This window comes from Protopterus annectens, chromosome 11.part0, assembly GCF_019279795.1.
Source record: "Protopterus annectens isolate FY-2018-M chromosome 11.part0, PAN1.0, whole genome shotgun sequence".
NCBI lineage: Eukaryota > Metazoa > Chordata > Ceratodontiformes > Protopteridae > Protopterus > Protopterus annectens.
Genome location: NC_056745.1, coordinates 495,887,906 through 495,910,588, shown reverse-complemented (window position 1 = coordinate 495,910,588; position 22,683 = coordinate 495,887,906). Strand labels below are relative to the sequence as shown.

The window sequence follows — 22,683 nt, the reverse complement described above, 5'->3', positions numbered from 1 at the left end:
TATGGCCAAGTTAGCCTTAACCAGACCTTTCAACTACCATTTTTCTTCCCAAATTTTTCTAATGAAGGAGAACATCTATTACATCCGCTTGATGTACATAAACAATTACATCTTTCATCTTCATAGGACAAAACCATTTCGAAAGTCAGAACAACTATTTGTGTCATTCTCTCATAGCTGTCGAGGTCAAGCGGTTTCAGAAGTTATTCTTGTTAAATGGATAACAGACTGCATCACTCTGACTTATGCCAAGAATGGGTTAATGCTACCTCATCTTCTTAAGACCCACTCAACTAGGTCTTTGTCCACCTCATCTGCCTTTTCTTCCAGAGCATCTTTAGATCTGTGTTGCAGCCACTTGGTCAAAAGCTCAAACCTGTGTCTTGCATTACAATTTAGACGTTGTTTCCAGGAGCAGAGCTTCCTTTGGTTCAGTAGTGCTCCTGCATATTCTTCCTTGAGACCAGCCAGGAGTTGTATAGTTAGGGGCAATAACCCAACTGTGAGGAACAATGAAAGAGACAACATCAGATTTATAAGTTATGTACTTACCATAACTTGGTATCTGTGTTGTTTTCTTTCATTTCTCCTCACCTTCCCTCCCTGCCATACACCTTCCTGGTGCTCTAGAAGACTTGGAGAGAACTTTTTTGGAACTAATTCTCCTGGTTTTGTGCCTCTGGTTCTTAGTGTGTACTGCTTTCTTCACTGCTCTCTGTCAGCTATTTGGGCAGCAAACTAGATCTGAGGGAGTTGAACAGAGGGCACTGCATTATGGGAAGTGGGAGGAGCTTGAGATATGGATCCTAGTCTGTAAAAACGCTGCCGAATCGGATCCGTAACCCAGCTGTTAGGAATGAAAGAAGACAATACAAATACCAATTTATGTTATTTTAAGTACATAACTTATAAATGTCCTAGTCTCATGTTGCAGTATTCATAACAGTGGGGAGTTGCTGCCTGCAGTGCCACCTTTCAGCCAGTATACCAAAGTTTTTTTCACAGGAGGGTACGTGTGACGTCCCTTACCAGGGCCATAAACCGGGTATAAAAGTGACTTCTGCATGTACCCTCATCAGAATTTTTCTGCCACAGTGAATGTCAAACTCCTGTTTGCCAGTTCCACAAGTAGATTCGGTTTCCTCAGACCGAATACGATTCCAAGACCAGTCGACCGCTTCTTCGACTGATACAGATAAGTGCCCTGTTGGGTTTTTTCCTTACTTTGATTACAGTTTAGATTTACATGTCAGCTAGAAAGGGGAAGTGTGCTTGTGGGAGACAAATTCCTCATAAGGACACCCATGAGAAGTGTGTATTTTGCTTAGGGGAGTCTCATGACCATACGTCCTGGCCTGTTTGCAAATCTTTCATCCCCAAAACTCTCTGAACCTGCTTGGCGGCACTGAAGTTGTATTCAGAGAACCAAAGGCTACGTTGCTTGTGCTCTGTATGGAAGGAGGAGTAGGCCCATCTGACGAGCCGCCGAGGAGGAAGGCCAAGTAAATCAGGCTGGAATCCCACTCTGCACCTCAGTCATCCAAGCAGGTTCTAGAGGAGCTTGAAAGCCCGGAATCAGCTCAGACGATGGTTAACAAAGCAGGCCTGGGAACCTTAATGGAAGCTGGGATGCTGGAAACTGCGTTACGTCCACTGAGGCAATTCAGCCATCAGAGACTGATGGCGGAGGGGAACCACGACTCACACAGTCAGAATTCCCTGCTCCTTCTCTTCCTACTAAGCAGATGTCCACGTCTGTGCATTCTCCACCAGCAACTCCCTTGAAGAGCAAACAAAAAACTAAACACCCTGAACCTCAACTTGTGCCTGGTTGGGAAGTGTTCTCACAAAGTCTCTCTAAGGCTTTTCAGGCCTTGCAGACACAACAGCCCCCCACCCCCCACTCTCTCACCTCAGCCACCTGTAAAGGTATCTGAGGAAGATTACTCCTCTTCTGAGGAATCCTTCTCTTATGAAACCCAGATAGACTCCCTTAAGGACTTTATTACCTCAGAAGAGGAGGATTCTATTTATTCTGAATCCCCAGGAGAAGAATTTACCTTTGGCGACACTCTCCCTCATGAGGGAACATTTTAAGTGGCAGGCGTCAGAGGTATCTGAGTTCAAGAAAAGGTGTTTTGACCTCTTACAAATGGACCAACCATCTCCTTCTGCTGTTCCTCTTACTTTCTGCTTATCAGGATGCTTTTTTGGCTGCTTTTCAGTCTCCTGACTCACAACTACCAGCATCTAGATGACCAGACCGTTTCTGTAAGGTCCCCCAGGACACCCAGTTTTTCTTTAGAAAACCAAGAGCAGATCCAGCTGTTATAGCTGTCTTTGCAGACAAAACTTTTAGGCAACTACCTTCCACTGCCCTTTACCCAATGGATAAAGGCAACAAATTTATGGACAGACTGGAGAAAAAGGTTTATACCTCCTCTACTTTAGCCATAAGAGCCGTGAACTACCAAACACACATGGCTAGGTATGTTTTAGATACCATTTCCAAAGTCTCTACCCTTCTGTCCGAGGTACAGGACTCCCCTATAGAAGCCCAAGTTAATTCCCTACTTTCCACAGCATCATAATTGACCAGGCACTCCATTAAGTGCAGTTATGATGCTGTGGAAGCCTCATCTAAATCAGCTGCTTCAGGGTCAGTATTAAGGCGATATTCCTGGGGAAGACTTCAACCTCTCCCTATGGATATTCAGACCAAATTACTGGATGCACCCTTGGACAATAAGGCCCTCTTTGGACAGGCTTCTGCTGAGCTCCTTAAATCCCTTAAAGAAAAGGGGAAAGAATTACAGAATCTCAAACATCTTCTAGTATCCCCTATTCCTAGATACCACAGGAATTACTCACAGAAGCCCTCCTTTGTTAAAAGGCAGTCCTTTCACTCAGCCCCTCCATCTAAGGGACGTAGACAGCCTAGAAAAAGTTCTACTCCCAGGTTTCCCACCAGCTCCTCCACTACATCCTTTCCAAGTCAGTCTGACCAGTCCAGCCCACCTCCACTGTGACTCAACCTGGCTACATCCAGAAACACCCTTATCCCTTCATCTCACCCTCTCACTATCCTCCTGGCATAGAATAACAGCAGAACAATGGGTCCTCACCATCATTCAGAGACAATATTTCATGACCTGGTGGATGCTCCCTCCTTTTCAAGTTATCCCTCAACCACCAAGAAACCATATCCACCTATTTCCAACCATCATTCAACAACCCCTAACTCAGGGCACCATAGAATAGGTGTCTATTCCACAAAGAAACACAGGCTTTTACTCCAGAATGTTTCTTGTACTGAGAAAAGATGGTCCTTGGAGGCCAATCCTAGACCTATCCCTTTTAAACCTCTTCCTCCACGTTCCCAACTTCAAAATGATCACCTTACCCCTTCTTTTACCACTAATTCCCCCAGGCATTCATGGTAGCCCTGGACCTAAATGATGCCTATCTCCACATTCCTATCCATCTAAATTACAGGAAATTCCACAGATTTGCAATATGGTCCTGTCATTTTCACTTCTCTTCTTTGCCCTTTGGTCTCTCCACTGCTTCTCAAGTGTTTACAAAGTGCCTAGCCCCTTCTTTGCTCACTGCAGGACCCAGGGTATACAGATATATGCATACTTAGACGACCTGCTCATCCTCCATCAAGACTACCAAGTCCTACTACTACACCTACAACAGGTGTCTTCCACTCTATCTCAATTAGGGTTCACCCTAAATCTACAAAAATCACACCTGACCCCCTCACAAGATTTGGTTTTCTTGGGATGCAGGATCAGAACAGCCAGCATGAAAGCCTTCATTCCAGACCAAAGGAACAAGAACCTTTGCATATACTTGAGTCAAATCCTTGCCCACTCCTCATTGACGGCAAGGGAATTCCTAAGAATGCTATGCCACATGGTGTCTCTCATTCCCATGTTACCTGTCTTGAGACTCCACATGCCCAAAATCCAGTGGGTCTTGAAAAACCTATGGAGCCAACACTTCCAACTCATGGACTTGCCTCTTCCACTGTTCCTGTGCTTAAAGAAGGAAATTCAGTGGTGGGTCTCTGCACTGCAACTCCACCTAGGAACCCACCTTCAGATTCCAGCCCCACAACAACAGGTCTCCACAGGTGCGTCAGACCTGGGGTGGGGTGCAGTGTTCTTAACAAACCAACAACAATTCTCAGTTCAAGGCAAATGGTCCACTCAAAGGCAAAAGGACCACATCAACATCAAGGAAATGAGGGCATTGCTATTAGCCCTTCTAACATTCAAAAACCCACTATCCTGCCAGGAACCCTGAAAGTAATCACAGACAATATGACTGTCCTGTGGTACATCACCAAGCAAGGTGGGACCAGGTCCTACCCCCTGTGCAGCCTGGCCATCCAGATTTGCAACTTAGCAGCTTTCTTCCAGGCCCATCTGGTAGCAACGTGTATCCCTTCAACAGAGAATGTTATGGCAGACACCCTCGGCTCCCTCTCATGAATGGATGCTTCAGAGAGAGGTCTTCCTGGACCTGATACCCAGGTAGGGTATTCCACAAGCAGATCTCTTTGCCTCCCCCCAGAACAAGCATATGCCCAGCTTCTGCACAAGGGATCCGCGTCCACAAGCCTGGAAAGTGGATGCATTCTCTTTTTCTTGGGAGGGAATGTACCTTTATGCCTTCGCTCCTTTCACACTAATTCAGAAAGTTCTCCTGAAAATTCAGAACAACAAACCCAAAATCCTACTGTTGACCCCGTTTTGGCCAAGACAGCATTGGTTTCCCCCTCCTACACTTACTAGCCAAGGGCAATCACCACAGGTTACCCCACCGATTTGACCTGCTCACACAGGACAAGAGATCCCCACTCCACCCACAGGTGAACAACCTGAAATTGATCTTATAGGTGATAGGATTCTAATCCCTTACAGACACCTATATTCAGAGGACGTACTCAATGTTCTGCAGGAGGCCAAAAAACCTACTACTAGGAGAAACTATGTATTTAAGTGGAACATATTCTCCAAGTGGTGTCAAAGGAATAATCAGGACCCTCTTACTACTCCTATACCAATGGTTCTATCCTGCTTGTATGAGCTACTCCACTCAGAGCTATCTTATTCTTCAGTCAAAGTCCACTTGTCTGCCTATTACACCCCCCCTGGCATCGAGACTGGAAGTCGAGCTTTTTCTGAAAGAAGTTCTCCACATCTGACCCCATTCCCCCCAGGAGACCCATTCCCCCTCCTAGGGACTTAAATTTTGTTCTAGAAAAACTAACCTTGCCTTCTTTTGAACCAGTTCACTCAGTTTCCCTGAAGTAATGCAGCCTGAAAACAGTTCTGCTAGTGGCCCATACCACCGCCAGGAGGGTCTCTGAAATACAAGCCCTTATGGTCACTTCTCATTACCTTGTTTTCCACAAGGACAGAGTGGCTCTCAGGACCAACCCTTCCTTCATGCTTAAGGTAGTTAATGAACTTTCATTGAATCAAACCATTAACCTACCAGTTTTCTACCCTCACCACTGAACTCCTCAGAGAGGACTCTACATATCCTGGATGTACACAGACAACTGAGATATTACTTGGACAAAACAAAGTCTGTTAATAAATTTGACCAATTGTTCATTTCCTTCCATTCAAGAGCCCTAGGGAAGGGTGTCTCAAGTGGTTTACTACCATTAAATCGTGTTTAACTTAACCGAAAATGTACAATACCGAACATATTTATCGATTTTAGAAATATTGAATCATGAATATGTCGATCGGATTAGGTTAGGAATGTCGAACTCTATATTTTCGACCACGGAGTGCATCTCCTCTTATCCTGAGTGCAACATACACTCCCCAGCTGTAAAACTTCCTCCCAACAAGTATGTTTGCATTGATCTGCCATCTGTAGTGTCACAATCCTTAACAACCCTATGTACTGTAATTACAGCTGTTTGGGAGCAGGGTAACAGTAGTGTTAGACAACAGTGATAGCACTCAGAGATGTTTTTGTCATGTAAATACACCATAAACCAACATAAACAAGTGAAATAGTCCTCATTATGATGCATACTTTATGGAACGTTAACTAATGTGCTATATAAACCGGTGTAGTGAATGTGTGAATTGCAAACATCTCCGTAAGTGTTAGAACCAGGGATCAGAATGAACAGTGTTTAGCAACTAATGCGGTGAAACCTCTGCATGTGAATGTATCCTTTTTCTCTAATAGTCTAAAGGCATTCTCCCTTTCCATTAAACGTCTCCTCTTTGGGGATGGAGAGGCAGACAAAAACAACCTTGACACCAAGTCCTCAAAATGGTTTTGTTCCAACTGAATAGCAAGTAAAATGTCCATAATAATGTATAATTTCTTCTTACCTAGCAGGCTACGTAGACGACGGTGCCATCCTTCTACTGCATTCTGGGATCTAGGGAAACCTTTAGTACAGGTGTCATAATGATTCCAGAAAACTACATCAAATATTGAAGGTATTCTTTCGGATGTACATCCACGCATTCCGTATCTCCTAGGTTTGCCTAACATAATTTTCTTTAAAGAATGTGCATGATGCCTTGGCAGTGTCTGGCATTTCACGTTCAATACTTTCAAATGTGGGGAAAACATATGTTTCGGAAGTGCTAACGCTGGTATTTACTTACATAGCATTGAGAATGAACTTCTTTGACCAAACTCAACAACTAGGTGAAGTTTCTGTATTTGTCGCCATATGATTTGGCAAAAATGGAACCGACCTCCCTTAGCTGCTGAGTCTGGGAAGTGTCACGTTATGGCATTTACAGCCCCTTTTTCAAAATCGCGTATAATCATTTGTGGTGCTAGAGTCAGATCATTCTCATGACACAAACGTTTAACATTTGACCAAAAGTAGTCATAACAAATCTCACTCTTTGTAGACAGTAATGTGTACACCATGGGAATGATTTTCCTATGTTAACCTTGTGACAGAGGGCAATGTATACTATATACTTGTTTACAGTCGACCATACTAATGGGGAAAGTGCCATCAGCCATTAAAAAGTCCGCGTTACACATTATTTTTAAGTTGTTGACTTGTTATGACAACTAGACGATGAATATGCCCCTCATCACCATCATCCGCAATGATAAAGCTACCCAATCTTAATAGGTAGCATGTCAGCTGTTAAATGCTGTAAATCAGTGAAATCCTTAAACGCTGCTGCTTTGCATTTGTTCCTTGCTCTGACAACAATCTGTTTCAGTGCGGTGGTGTTTGGTAATCAACTGTTACATCTGTTGATGTACTAGCCAAAACCTCTGAAACAACCCTGCATGGGTCTTCTGTGGTTTGCTCTGCTCTCCTTTTTATGGTTGACATAACAGTATGACACTCAGGTTTTACAGGGTCAGGTGCATGTAAATGTGGACTGCTTCTCTATAAACATTCGCCTTCACTAACCTCTATAGTAATTCACCTGCCCTTATTTTTCTCCTTTTGCTTAAGTGAACAACACCAATGTCTCCCATCACCAGTCTCCTTCTCTAGGTAATATACATAGGCGTCAACCACCAGCATCCTCCTTCCTTTTTGAGACATGACAGTATTGTATGTAGTATGCAATATTCCTGGGCTAGCAACTACAGTATCTACATCATCAACGTGGCAAAAGAACACACACAGTGTATACAGTAAGTCACAGTTTCAACCCTATGACATATACTGAAGCATTCCAAAGTTGTACTAACGTATAATAGCTATATATAACAAAGTGGACTAAATTTGCAATAGCTGGCACACATACTACTACACAAAAAACATTTGAGCTGTAGAGTTCGTAATGTAAACTGGATAGCAATATGTAATATGGCTCCTTGTGCTTGGCACGGCAATTGCAAGTAAAGGTATGCACATACAACTGTTAGTTTAAACTGTCCGTCCTGCTACTAACCTGTGAAGAACTCTGCATGGCTGTTAGTAATGTATCCAATTTAGTAGCGTTATTGTTGATATCTCATCCATGTACGCTTGTTACACTACTCTACAACATATAAATATTTACATGCTGACGTCACCAATTTTGTGACACGCACTTTCGTCTATTTTGGATTATCGAATTGCAATTAGACGAATTACAACTGCAATTCGATATTTCCATTCTTGAGGTAATACAGTTCGATATTATAAGTAGATAAACACCCACTTTTGATATTTATCATTTTGATTGGGTTGTATTCGATGTAATGATGGTAAACAGTCTCAAACAGACCATTTCCTCATGGATCTCCAAATCCATTTCTCTGTGCTACTTCCATCATGGGAAATCCTTGTAAGGCCATGTTAAACCTCATTCTACCAGGGCAGCTGCCTCTTCTACTACCTTTTTCAAAGGCATGGACTTCACCTCCATTTTAGAAGCAGCCACTTGGACCTCGGTACACACCTTCACCAAGCATTACAAGCTGGATAAATGGCCTGACGAGCAAGAGCAGGCTTTGCCAGGTCTATCCTCCAGGGCTTGGTTGATCAAGGAAATCTTTCCTCCTCCCAGGTTCATAATTAAAGCTCTGGTACTCTCCTTACTGTTAAGAATACTGCAACACGAGAATAGAAGAACATAGAATAGTTGTGTAAGAACTTAACATAACCTTGGATGTCCTTCTCTACCATGTTGCAGTATTCAGTCCATCCACCTACCCCCTGTTTCTTCCTAACCAGAGCTCCATGGCCTACCTGTGGAGATGGTCATCTTCCCCAGTCTCAACTCTCCTCTAAACAACCAACCTACTGCCCCTGGCCTACATGTAAGTATAAGGGTCTCCCACTAGGACCCTCCTTTACAATCCACAGGAGCACTACTGTATTCAGCAAAACAGTTCTGATGAGGGTATGTGCAAACGTCACTTTTATACCCAACGTCGCTTTATGGCCCTGGTAAGGGACATCACACGTACCCTCCTGTGAAAAAGACACTGGTCAGATGGTGGCGCTGCAGGCAACAACTCCCTACTGTTATAAATACTGCAACATGGAAGAGAAGGACATCTAAGGTTATGGTAAGTTCTTACACAACTATTCTTTTTCCTTGTTCTGGCATTCCTACTGGGGCTCTCAGTTCTGAGGATGGTACATCTGGAGATCACCTTTATGCCCTATACTATGCGAGGACCATACATGTGACATATGGCGTATCTAAAGGAACAGTAGGCTTTTATATATTGGCCGGATTTTGGGCTACCTGAGGCAGGGAATCCCAATTGTAAGGAATACTGCAACAGAGAAGGAAAGGATATCTACTGTTATGGTAAGATTTCACACAACTGTACTTTATTTCAGCATGAAATAAGATCACTTTTGTACTCTAAATGCAAACAAATTAGTTTTAAATGTCTGTCTTACATATTTTTTCACCATTAAAAAACCTTATTCACCCAAAGAATATTACCGTATTATCATGGAGTAACATTTTCAGTCAGCTGTCCTGGTACAGGACATGTAGATTTTTTTTTAAGGATAATAGGTTGTGTAATATAGAGAAAAGATAAAAAGTGGCTGAAGTGCAGGCATAGTGTGAATGTAAGATAGTATAACGGTGATAGCTAAGGAGACATAAGTAAAATGAAATACCTCTGTGGATAGTGTTGTCACCTCACAGCAGGAGGTTCTCCAGTTCGATTCACATCTGGGGTGCCTTTTATGCAGAGTCTGTATGTTCTCACTGTGTTCATGTGGGTTTCCTCTTGGTGCTCTGGTTTCCTCCCACATTCCAAAGACATGTAGGTGGATTGGACATTCTAAATTGGCCATAGGTGTGTGTGTGTGTGTGTGTGTGTGTGTGTGTGTGTGTGTGTGTGTGTGTGTGTGTGATGGAAGAATTACTGTGGCAGGACTAGCCACCTAACGGTGTAAACCTTGGCTCTAGATGATTGTCACTGTTGAAGTGACACCCTAACCCCATGTGCAAAAATGGGAAAAAGGGGGTTATGGATGGATATAACAAAAGGAAGAAAACCTTGGCCAAAACTAGGAAGTGCAGTGCCCAACAAGGTAAGAAGTATCTCTTTAAATTAAAACAAGTCAGGAGTCTTACAGATATATAAATATCAGAAAAGTGTGTCAAACAGTAATGCATTGAAAAACCAAGGTGGAGCACTTAGCTGCTAGCAAGACCACATCTGAATGCTGAAGCAGCAGACAAGATGAGGCAGCTTCACCTACAGGTGCATTTGAGAAGGAAAGAATTAAACGAGCTCAAGGCTGGAGCAATAGTTTTTGCTGGCTCTGATCTAGCAAAGCAACTGATTGATTTATCAATCAGATCAGACAGATGAGATGAAACAGGATTTGTATATGCTTATGGCTGCAATGTATGTAATGGAACTACTTCATTAAAAGATGCAGACATTCTCTGAGATGGTCAAAACAAAATGCTTAACTTGCTGCAGTAAAAATGATCTCACCTTTAATGTCAGTAAATGTACCATCATGACCCTTGACAAAAATAAGCATTCAAGTTATTAATGATCTAGGGAGAATGGTAGACAATAAAAAAAATCTGACCATTGTGTACCTACCAAGTCAGGAAAGCATATTCTTTATTGATCTTTCATCGGAATTAAGAAAAAAAAAACATTCTGTAGCACATCTAATTCTAAAGGGAATGTCTAATCACTCTGGATAGACCACTGTACCATTTTGTGCTGCACTGATCAGACCCATTTGGAATGTAATGATGAGCTTTATAGCCTTTCCTCTTTGCCAGCAGTCCTTGTCCTTTGAGTCCTAGGACTGATGGCTTTTTCCATTCTAATGGTACAGTTTGCTATCTTCCATATGAGAGTAGTACAGTGAGTGGATGCTCAGAGTACAGTGGTCACAGGTCATCTTTCTGCCTCCTTGATAATCAGCTAGGTTTGCAGAGTACAGCTACATTGGTGGCTAAGTTTCCCCCATTTTACTGCTAGGAAGACCATTTGTGATGCTATTCCCCATGTTCTTGGTAACAGTGGATGCCTCCTTCTTGGAGTGGGGGGGAGGGCATTATCCAGGGAAGATGGTCCAAGGTACAAGAACAGCTAGAGGCCAGCCTTCATTTCACTGTCCTGAAAATGAGCAGTCTTTCTTGTGTTGCAGATACTACAATATTTTTTCTACCCTAGAGGTGTTTCTATAGTACCTTGGATACCAGGAAGGATCTACTTTCTCACCCCTCGGAGTCATCTCACGCAAATCTTCTCAACCTCAAGTTAAGTGCGTGGGTTCTCCAGTTCCAGTAATGGCCAGAGACCCTTCCTTGTATCGTGATGTGGTGCAGATCCATTTGCACCCCAAAAAGTGTCTACCTATAGCGTACACCATAGCAAATGTTCACATTTTTCAACCTGGACAACCGCATAGGGAACAAGCCCTTATAATTTTGTCTGTTTCAGAGATAATGTATTTCCTGTTGCAGCTGTTTTTTTCCAAGGATCTAACTTTTTGACCTTCAAAGTGCAGTTGGCTGCAGTCTCCAACTTTCACCAAGGTATGAAGGGAACCTTTCAACTCCATCCGGTTAGAGGACCAGTCCCTCCATATAACTTCAGTTTTGTTCTCGAAGTATTAGTAACGTTTTCTTTTGATCTAGTGTCTTTCTAGTAGCAGTTGCCTTCACCAAAAAAAGTTGAGTTGCTTGCCTTGTCCTGTTCTCTGCTTTTCTTAGTGTTTGACAAGGACAGTTTCATTATGCCAACATACTTCCTTCCCACTGTAGCATTCAAAACTAATTTGAACCAACTCTGTCTTTATCCCAATTATTCAGACAAGGGAGAATACATTAATATGCATTTCATACACTGGATGATCCACAGCTAAGATTTACCTCCATAGAACTAAAGCCTTTAGAACTCCAAAAACAGCATCCAGGAAACCAAACTTGAAACCACAATAAAGTATTCTTGGTTTCGAGTTTGGGGTTTTCTTTCCATTGTTTTTGGAGTTATTAGTTACATGTTGCAGTTCCAGTGAAGTCCTCAATGTTGGTGTTAAAGCCTTTAGAAGAGATTCTTAACTGCTTGTGTCCTTTGCAGCAAACAAACTTGTTTCTAAAGTTTCCAAGGTCACCTTGTCCAGATAGCTTTATTTGACTGTATTAGCTTTTTTATACTAACAACTGTCCCTTAACATGCAGACCTAAGGTCAGTGGCCACTTTTGCTGCCTCCTTCAGAATTTTTGTAATGAAATCTCTGCAGCTCAGTATATGTTGCACACCTTGGCCAAACTTTACAAATTGCCATTATCTCGAGGTCTGGGGCCTCCTTTGAAGCCACTATCTGTAAGGGTCTCCTCTCATGATTCCATCTAATTATTCTATAGCTGGGGATTCTGATTGGATGGATAGGAAGAAAAGGATATAGTAGGTATGTATTTACCATAATCCTGGAGTCTTACATTGTCTGTCTGGTACAAAAATCCTCTATCCATCTCATTTCCAAATTGCCAATTCCAAGGGGGCCTGACTTATCTCTAGAGCTGTCCTCTAGTGCTTCCATGGCATGACATTTTTTTTGTCCTATGTCCCTAAAATCTGGAAAAAGTTCTTCATTCTCCCCCTCCATTAAAGTGGCAACAATACAGCCATCACAAACTTCTGTCCCATTGCAATTCTTTCTCCCTTATCCAAAATCCTAGGAAAATGTGTCAGTTCCCAACTTCTCAGCTACCTTCTAGACAGCCATATAATCTGTCTATCACAAAATGGTTTTAGACCTGGCCATAGTACTATAACCGCCCTTCTTTCATTCATGGATACATTAAATATAGCCCGTGACACAGGCATAATAGTTTTAGCCCTCTTCCTTGACCTATCCAAAGCCTTCAACACCATTTCTCATCCTTTACTCATGTCCCATCTCTCCATTATCGGTCTCTCCCCCCATACTCTAAATTGGTTCTCTAGGTACTTAAATGAAAGACAACAGACCGTAAGATGGCAAAACTCCATTTCCTCTTTTCTTAACACCACCACCACTGGTGTTCCTCAGGGTTCCATACTTGGACCCATCCTCTTCAGCCTATTCATAAACACTTTCCAAGCATCCCTATCTCAGGGGTCAGTCATTCAGTATGGAGACAACTCCACCATCATCTGCTGTACCAACTCTATCTCTGACTTACACTAACTCAAACTGCCTTCTGTGTCACTGAATCCCGGATGCACAATAACCATCTAGTCCTAACCCCCCCCAAAAAAAAAAACAAAATTATACTTTTCTCCCCTAAAAAAAAATCCCCCCCAAACAAGTCTGACTTCACTATCTTTTTTTCTCAACAAATCCTTAATAGAGGTTGTCAACCACACAAAGCTCCTTGGTGTCATTAAAGACAAACACGTGAAATTCAGTCTTCATATACAACACAATATTAGTAAAACACATTTCAAACTTGGAACCCTATATAGACACAATCGCTTCCTAACTCCATCCACAAGAATAACCCTAGCCACAAGATACTTTACTACCCTCTCTTCTGTATGGCACCCCCTTACTTACTAACATCCAAACCTCTGATAAATTCAAACTTGAAACTTGCTGCGATTTTATTGCAGCAAGTTTCAAACTTAAAACTTGCTGCAATAAAATCGCCAAATACACAATCAACTCCAAGTACTCCACTCATTACTGCACAGCCATCAAGTCTCTGAATTGGCTAGAGCTTCTTAACTACCTCTACTATCTACAACTAACCACAGCTCTCAAAATCCTCCCAGTTTTTCTTGCCATCACTATTGTTGGTAAAACATCAACAGTGTAGAGACAGCTGATAGAGCCATAGGCCATAAAGATACTTATTTCCTGTTTGCTAAAGACTGTACACTTTTGTAACGTCTCTGTTGACAGCTGTACATACATACGTTTGTAATTGCTTTTCATTTTTTATGATTACTTTCTTATTTTTCTGTACAATTTCTATATTTGTAATTTTAACGGTCTGTTTTTCTTATGTAGAATTAGATTGTTATAATGTTCACCTATAACTTTTTAAGTGTTGATAGTATGGAGCTTTTCTCCCTGGGCCTGCACTGAAATTGGGTTTGACTAGGCCCAGTGGACTTTCCCTGTAAACAAAAAGCAAATAACTAAATAAAATAAATATTTGGCAATAGACTGGATCTGAGGCAGCTTCACTTACAGGTGCATCATGAGTAGAAAAGAATTAAATAGAGCAAGGCTGGAGGACTAGTTTAGACATCTTTGATCTGCCAAGTGACCTGAAGGACCCATCTGTAATATTGGATTGAAGATGATGAAAGGATACAGGGTTTATGGTATCCATTGATCATTTCTCTATTTTTAGATGAGAACGGTAGTCCAAAATGATGAGAGTCCAGTGGGCACTACTGACTGTCATTGTGGACAGATTCTATCCATTGCGTCCTGTTGCTTAACCCATGTTTTAGCCACAAAATTCCACATGGCTTGCCATTTAATGGTTTTACTTTCAATTATTCCCTTATGTGAAATGGTACTGAGTGTCTTGACAAGGTCTGAATTAATGTGCAGTGTTGGCCCTTGAACAAGTACTAGTTTTCTCTCTTTAGAGAAATGCCACAAGAGTCAAAAAACATGGCAGTCTTAAAAAAAAGTACTGTGCCGTATCGTAACAGAAATGGTTTCCCATGTCATTTTTGATGAGCTTTGTTATGACACTGTTTTTATGTAGATGTATGGTCAGACTGATGTGTCTAAAATTGAGACTACATACTCTCTTGAAAATTGGTACAATTGCAGCTTATTTCCCACCTGCAAGATGTGTTGACAAGCTAACATTTTGTTTAATATGCTCGATAGAGGTTTACTTCAGTTTTCCTTCATTCTGTTGAGGAAATAACCTGACAAATTGCCTGATCACTTATATTTCCTTATGGCTATATAAATAAAAGAGCTGTTAAAATGAGATAGAAGGAAGAATATCGACAATGTATATTACAGATGACGGCAGTCAGTGGTTGTTCATATAGTTTGATTGTTGGAATAGTTGATTATTTAAATGTAGAACTTGCACATAAGTGGCAGTTTTGTCTTGCACCATGGTGTAAAAGGACAAAGACCTGAATATGACCTAGATGACCCAAATTCAAATAGCAGATTTGGGTGTAAGAGGAGCCAGGTATGAGGAAACATTAGCCTTCATTAATGTGTGTGGAAGTACAACTTGCCTGGGGAAGTTGTAGTAGACACTCACTGCAATGTGAGGACCCTCGTCTTTCACCCAGCATTGGGTTTAGGGACTTCAGAAATGCCCTCCTGGCCTGTATTAGTTGTTTACAGCGCAAATGACCTCCATGACTGTGCAATGACCTCTCTCTTCAGCTGTCACTTTATTCTGGGGTACCCATATAGCAGAACAGACTGGCTGAAATCTGCTATAAAGGGACTTGTTGGTAGGTAGCCACAGAGGCAGAAATAAAGTGGTAAAGAAAAAAAGTCCTTGTGAGAGTGCTCACAGGAAGGAAATTTCAGTTGTGTATCCACTCAAACATCAGCTGATAAAGTGAGCATTTGCCTGTCTGTTGCATCTTGCAGTTCATTTTTTTCATGTTGAATGGTGTAGTCACACAGGGTTTAGTGCTGCTGCCACACTTGGGGTTTCCCCATTCTGCTTTGTGGCTGGGTGCCTGCTTTGTAGAAAATCTCTCTCTCTCATTTCTTTGCTGCATGGGTTTTCATGTGTTCCTGCGTACCCCCCCAACGTCCATCCTCCTTATTGATTCTAGGTTTGTGAGTTAGGATATTTTTTTCTTTACAGATTTCTGCAAAGTGGTATTCCCAAGTGTTTAAGTATTGGTGTTGAAACTGGTTCTCTGGTTTGTTATTGTCGTATATCCAAAATGTACAATATTATTAATTTTGAATGCAACTAATAGTCAAGCAGTTACAGATGTTTTTAGTCCATTCAGATTTGATTTTTGCTGTAAAAGCCAGTTTGACTATGCAATAAGGGATCTTCATGGGATGTTTGCAAGAAGAAAAGTTTGATGTGCCACATTAATGGAAGCTGAGGCACTCAAATGTAGGCCATAGGCAAGCATGAGAAGTAGTAGAATTGTGAAGTTTATTTTACCTAGTCCCCAAACAGATTTTTGACCATAGTGGTGATGCTGTTTATTCTCTGAAAGAAGTTTGTTTAGTATGTTTCTTTTTATACATTTGCTTGTTTGTTTAGGCAGCACATGAGAGAATGCACTTTGAGTAGAAAACAACTGTTTCAGGATATTGTCTCTTACAACCTTTCCCTGATTGGCTGTTCGGAATCTAGCACCGATGAGAACATCAGCAGTGCAGTAGGTATGTATGGGAAAAGAATACAGTTATCTGCTCCATTGTCTTTTTTTGTCCTCATTTAATTTGATTTTGCTGTAACTACTTCTGTGATGTAAATGCACATAAATGTGTAGAAAATGGCACCAAACAGTTTTTTGAATGTTTTTAGTGTCATAAAAGAAAAATGCAATTCATATGAGTATATTTTCCATGTATTAAAAAACTATCAACATCATCTTCTTTCAGCTGTTCCCGTTAGGGGGCGCCACAACGGATCTTCTGTTTCTATTTCTTTTTGTCCTCTGCATCATGCTCTTTCACACCCAACTGCTTGCATGTCCTCTCTCACCACATCCATAAACCTTATCTTAGGCCTTCCTCTTTTCCTCTTACCTGGCGGCTCCATCCTTAGCATCCTTTTCCCAATATACCCAGCATCCCTCCTCAGCACATGTCCAAACCAACGCAATCTCGCCTCTCTTGCTTTGTCTCCAAACTGTCCAACCTGAGCTGACCCTCCAATATACTGATTCCTAATTCTGTCCATCCTAGTCACACCCACTGCAAATTTTAACATCTTTAACTCTGCCACGTCCAGCTCTGACTCCTGCCTTTTCGTCATTGCCACCGTCTTTAACCCATATAACATAGCTGGTCTCACTACCCTCTTGTAGACCTTCCCTTTCACTCTTACTGGTACCAGTTTGTCACAAATCACTCCTGGCACTCTTCTCCACCCATTCCACCCTGCCTGTACTCTCTTCTTCACCTCTCTTCCACACTCACCATTATTCTGAACTGTTGATCCCAAGTACTTAAACTCATCCACCTTTACCAACTCTCCTCCCTGCATCTTCACCATTCCTCTACCCTCCCTCACATTTACACGCACATATTCTGTTTTAGCCCTGCTGACCTTCATTCCTCTCCTCTTTAAAGCATATCTCCACCTCTCCAGGGTCTCCTCAACCTGGTCCCTACTCCCACTACATATCACAATGTCATCTGCAAACATCATAGTCCACGGGGCCTCCTGTCTGATCTCATCTGCCAACCTGTCCATCACTACTGCAAATAAGAAAGGGCTCAGTGCTGATCCTTGATGTAATCCCACCTCCACCGTAAACGTATCTCTCACTCCCACCGCAGTCCTCACCAGTGTCACACTACCCTTGTACATATCCTGTACCACTCTTACATACTTCTCTGCCACTCCCGACTTCCTCATACAATACCACAATTCCTCTCTAGGCACCCTGTCATATGCTTTCTCTAAGTCCACAAAGACAGAATGCAACTCCTTCTGACCTTCTCTGTATTTCTCCAACAACACTCGCAGAGCAAATATTGCATCTGTAGTGCTCTTTCCTGGCATGAAGCCATACTGCTGATCACTAATCATCACCTCCCTTCTTAACCTAGCTTCCACTACTCTTTCCCATAATGTCAAGCTGTGACTGATCAATTTTATCCCTCTGTAGTTACTGCAGCTCTGCACATCACCTTTATTCTTAAAGATAGGTACCATAACACTTTTTATCCACTCCTCAGGCATCCTCTGACTTTCCAAAATTTCATTAAACAATCTGGTTAAAAATTCTACTGCCATTTCACCTAAGCACCTCCATGCTTCCACTGGTATGTCATCTGGGCCAACAGCCTTTCCATTCTTCATAGCTGACCTTACTTCCTCCTTGTTAATCTGTTTCACTTCCTGATTCACTATCCCCACATCATCCAACCTTCTTTCTCTCTCATTCTCTTTATTCATCAGCCCTTCAAAATAGTCTTTCCATCTACTCAACACACTCTCCTCACTTGTGAGTACGTTTCCCTCACTATCCTTTATCACCCTTACCTGCTACACATCTTTCCCAGCTCTGTCCCTCTGTCTAGCCAATCGGTACAGATCCTTTTCTGATCTTTAGTGTCCAATCTCTCATACAACTCTCCATATGCCTTATCCTTAGCCTTCACCACCTCTCTCTTTGCCATGCGTCTCGTCTCCTTATACTCATGTCTACTTTCTTCATCTCTTTGGCAATCCCACTTCTTCTTCGCCAGCCTCTTCCTCTGTATACTCTCCTGTACTTCCTCATTCCACCACCAGGTCTCCTTGTCCTCCTTCCTCTGTCCAGATGTCACACCAAGCACCTTTCTAGCAGTCTCCCTTACTAACTCTGCTGTAGTTTCCCAGCTGTTCGGTAACTCTTCACTGCCTCCCAGTGCCTGTCTTACCTCTTCCCTGAACTCCACCTCACAATCACCCTTTTTTTAACTTCCACCATTTAATCCTTGGCACTGCTTTCACACTTCTCCTCCTCTTCTTGATGACCAACGTCATCCTACAGACCACCAATCTATGCTGCTTAACTACACTTTCCCCTGTCACCACTTTACAGTTATTAAAAAACTGTCAACACTGAATTCAATTCATTAAGACCTCTGTAGTGAGATAGAAGGAATAAAAGTATATAGTCTTTGTGAAGAATTAGATGCTGTCATCAGTGCTAGCATGTCTGGCTGAAGTTTTTGTACATAATTTCAGATTATCTAGCACGACTAGCTATGATATTATAAATAAGTTCTTACATGTTGATTTATAATCTGTTTGTACAGAATGTTTTAAATACTTGGACAGTGTCCGTTTACATTTCTAACTTCATTTATTTGTGAAGATTCTAAATGCAGACAGTCTCAGAATAATTTGATTTGCAGATGATGTCATTGTAATGTTGGCAGTTGTTTTGTGTTGCTGTCAGAGGCTGAAACACAAGAAAGAACTTTAGTAAACAGCTCTTGGTTGACTTTCTAAATATGAATTGAAAAATAGAACTGGAACAATTGTGACAGTTAAGCTAGTGTATAAAAGAGCCTGCTGAAGACAGTTAAAGTCAGTTAGTTAACAGCCAGTTAACAGTCAGTTGCTGTTACAGTTGTACTGTGCAGTGGATACCCAAAAGGACTCAAAGAACTGTAAGCTTGCCTTTGCTCTGTTGTAATAATTTAGTTTGTTGGATTTCATTTTCCTGGTGATTGAGTTCTGTTTGTTTATTGGAAATTACTGTTTTATATTTTTAATAATTTTGCTCAGTATTAAATATTTTTATTAATGTACATTGTGGCTGATCAATCAATGTTTTCTTTAGTGATTTGAGATTGTTTATACCTGCTTTTATAACTTCCTGGGCCACTTCAAAAGCCTGGCTGCTTTAGGTCATTTGCTACTAATTGTTTTAATATCTAATTTTAATAGTTGGACACCCCTTTAAAAGGGCATATGGGCACTATGATTGCTGGCAATGTGTTACCATATTATTTTGGGGAAGGGGCAAGGCTGGAAATTTGTGTCAGGCTTTACCAGAGGTTGTTTGTGTGAGATTTAATTTAAGTGTGAGTGTATCAGAGGTCTTAAACTGGGACACATTGCTCTGAAGTGTGTAATAAAGAGTTATATTTGGGGTAGACAGAAGTATACAGTCCAGTCCCAAGTTATAGAGCATTTTCCTGTTGTGCTCTTAAGGGAAATTGTGAAATTTAACTCCTGTTTAAGTGAGTCTCGCATTGGAGTTAGTAATGAGGATCGAAGCTCCTTCATTACTGACCCAGGATAGTAGGGGACGTAACATTATTGCCATCAGTCTGGTGGGGTATTGTCCGGATGTCACAGTTCTTATTTAGCAGAGTTTGGAAAAACCTGAAAGAAAAACTTGCAGGAGTTGAGGAAAAAAATCATATGTGCCTGGGAGGATATGGGTAAACCTGTACCTTTAATTCAGTAGACTTCTCCTTAAGAGTGTGGTATCTTTGATTCAGTAGACCTGTGCTTAAGAGTCAGGGTATACAGTTACGAAACAGTAATGGCTTTCATGCCAGAAGACTACAAAGTATAATAGCAGACTATTGATATTGGGTAATTTCTTATTACTGTCAAAACTGGCTGTAGACAGAGTTCTACCCTACTAGAGATTGTGTCAGTGGCAGTTCTGACCTTTCAGTCTCGGTCTGGGATGCCTTACTGCATTCTTTGAATCTCTCTTCTTTCTTTATCTGCATGGGCTTTCACATGTTGCTCCATTTTCATCAGTACTTTATAAACTGAGATCAGTTAATATTAGAGCCTTCAAATGTACTGACATTGGTGTTGGCTAGTTCAGTGTCCACTGTTTATCAGATATCCATGATGTCTGTACCAGACTTTCATTTGTATAGTTAATGACTGTCACTGCAAATATGGAGGAAAGAAAAATTTGTGTCATTTGAGAAAGAAAGGAGGCCAGGTAGGTATATAGCAGGTCAGTTCAGAGTCTGAAACTGGAACTTTTTCAGAATGTTAAGGAAACTGAATTATCCTGTATTTTCCCCTTCATTCACATCTGCGATTGGAGTATTCAGTCCTGGTGGATACAAGCCATCAATTCTAAACTCCAAAGCTTCTCCAGCACACGAGCTCTCCACTTCCCATGAGGCGTCTTTTAGCACCAGACATCATCCTCCACTGTTTATCTTGAGTGGTATAGTGATTTTTTTTTCTACTTGTTTGTCACTCTTAGATGTTCTTCCTTAGATCACTGTGACAGTTTTCCAAACAGCTGGGTTATCTCGCCATATAATCTGGACATCTGGTCAAGGTACCAAAGCCAAAACTTTTCATAGAGCCATATGTCTGACGTATGTTGTAAGTCCATGGGTGTAAGGGTACATAAGCAGATGTATGAGTGAAAGCATTAGACAGTCTCACCTCCTATCCGAACATAGGTCTTGCACCTCCTGATCTGTTCTGTACATTGTCATTTGCATTGTTGGAATTCACTGGATCAGATAAGTTACCCGGTTGGGAAACCTTCTTTTTTTTTTTTCAGTTGTATTGCTGTTGGTTGCTGTATTAGATGTCAGCTAGGAAAAGTAAGTGAGACTGAGGTAGACAGAGTCCTTACGAGGATCTCCACTTAGTGCCTTTTCTGTGTAGGTGCAGAGCGCAATTACAAAAATTGTACAATCTGTCAGTCCTTTCCTCCAAAGACTCTTCAAACTTGACATTTGTTATTTCCTAGTTGGATACACTGTGCCTTAAGCACATAGCCTAAGGAGACATGGCAAACCCTCCTATCCCTGACATACAGCCAGTTCAGAAGAAAATATTTAAGATTCTTAGGCCTGATATCGCAACTGTCCAGTCAACCTCTGATGTACCTGCAGAAGTCTTGAAACCCATGGTACACAGGACATCTACCCAAACTCTTGCTACAGTAACCACGGTAGAGGCCACTATGGTGTTTGTGATCGTACATCTGAGATGACTAAAGCTACCAGTAATGGTGAGAAGGGGGGAGTGGGGAGTCGTTCTTAATTTCTGAAGGACCCAAATGCATACTACAGATCCTCATTAGAGAGGAAATATCTGGATCCCGTGTCAGAGTTTCTCAGGGGCTGGAGCTGCTGCTTTTAATCAAAGTGGACATTGCGCCAAGGGGGAAAATAATGGAAATATTATTCTCCCAGGAGTCCAAAGAAAATAAGTGGATAGATTATTCACACGGTATTTTAATGCCATTGTGGCACTCGGGCCACCATCCTTTTCAGGGTGTGCTACCACTAATGAATTCTCCCTCCACTCTGCAAAACAGACAGACACCACTTCTGAAGATGAAGAATGTTGGTAGTTTGTCTTAAAACGGTCAAATTTCGCCTGTTTTTAAACCTTGCGTTTGTGTGTAGCTGCACATCACACAACGGGGGTTAGCACTGCCCTATGTAGACTCAAACGCCTGGAAACCTAAATATTCCTTGGACGTTTGTCAGTAGAACCCTCCCAAGTCCTTTGTTGCTCTGCAAGCAACTCAGCTGCAAGTTGAGCAGCATCTCCACAGCTCTTCAGCCTAAACCATCAACAGAAAAGTCCCTCTGTTATTCCTACATCATAAACTGATAACTTTCCCACTCCTCTACAGTACTATTGTATAAAACTGCCATTGTGGATGGTCATTTTCCCACCATTTCTCGGGCCAGCCTAATTAACTTGGGCATCTTGAGGCAATGTAGTAATTGCCTCATGTATAATGACAACCACTTAGTATTGAAACAAATGCAGTATATGAAAGATGTTTACCCTTCTGTCCCTCCATCAGTAAATCAGGACATCCCTAGTACCTGCCCCCTTCCCCTTATATCTAGGGAACAGGTCATCACTGCTCTCTCAAAGGCAAAGAAATACAGCCTCCCTGGGACCCGATAATATCCCAGGTTGCATCCTACGTGAACTCAGGCAGGAAGTTGCAGCCCCATTAGGCACCTTGTTCAACCAAAGCCTGAGTACTGGCTTCATCCCAGCTGAGTGGAGGACAGCCACTGTCATCTCTTTACACAAAGGTGGACCGTCCACAGATCCGGGAAATTATGGACCC

At 41.8% G+C, this 22,683-nt stretch overlaps 1 protein-coding gene across 1 annotated transcript in view; it reads left to right on the top strand.

Moving 5' to 3' along the window:
* Positions 1 to 22,683, top strand: part of ZFC3H1 (zinc finger C3H1-type containing) — a 3,672,721-nt gene that overhangs the window by 2,448,511 nt on the left and 1,201,527 nt on the right. The window contains exon 18 of the mRNA XM_044087220.1: positions 16,182 to 16,303. Coding sequence (XP_043943155.1) covers positions 16,182 to 16,303 — 122 coding nt within the window. The remainder of the gene's footprint in view (positions 1 to 16,181; positions 16,304 to 22,683) is intronic.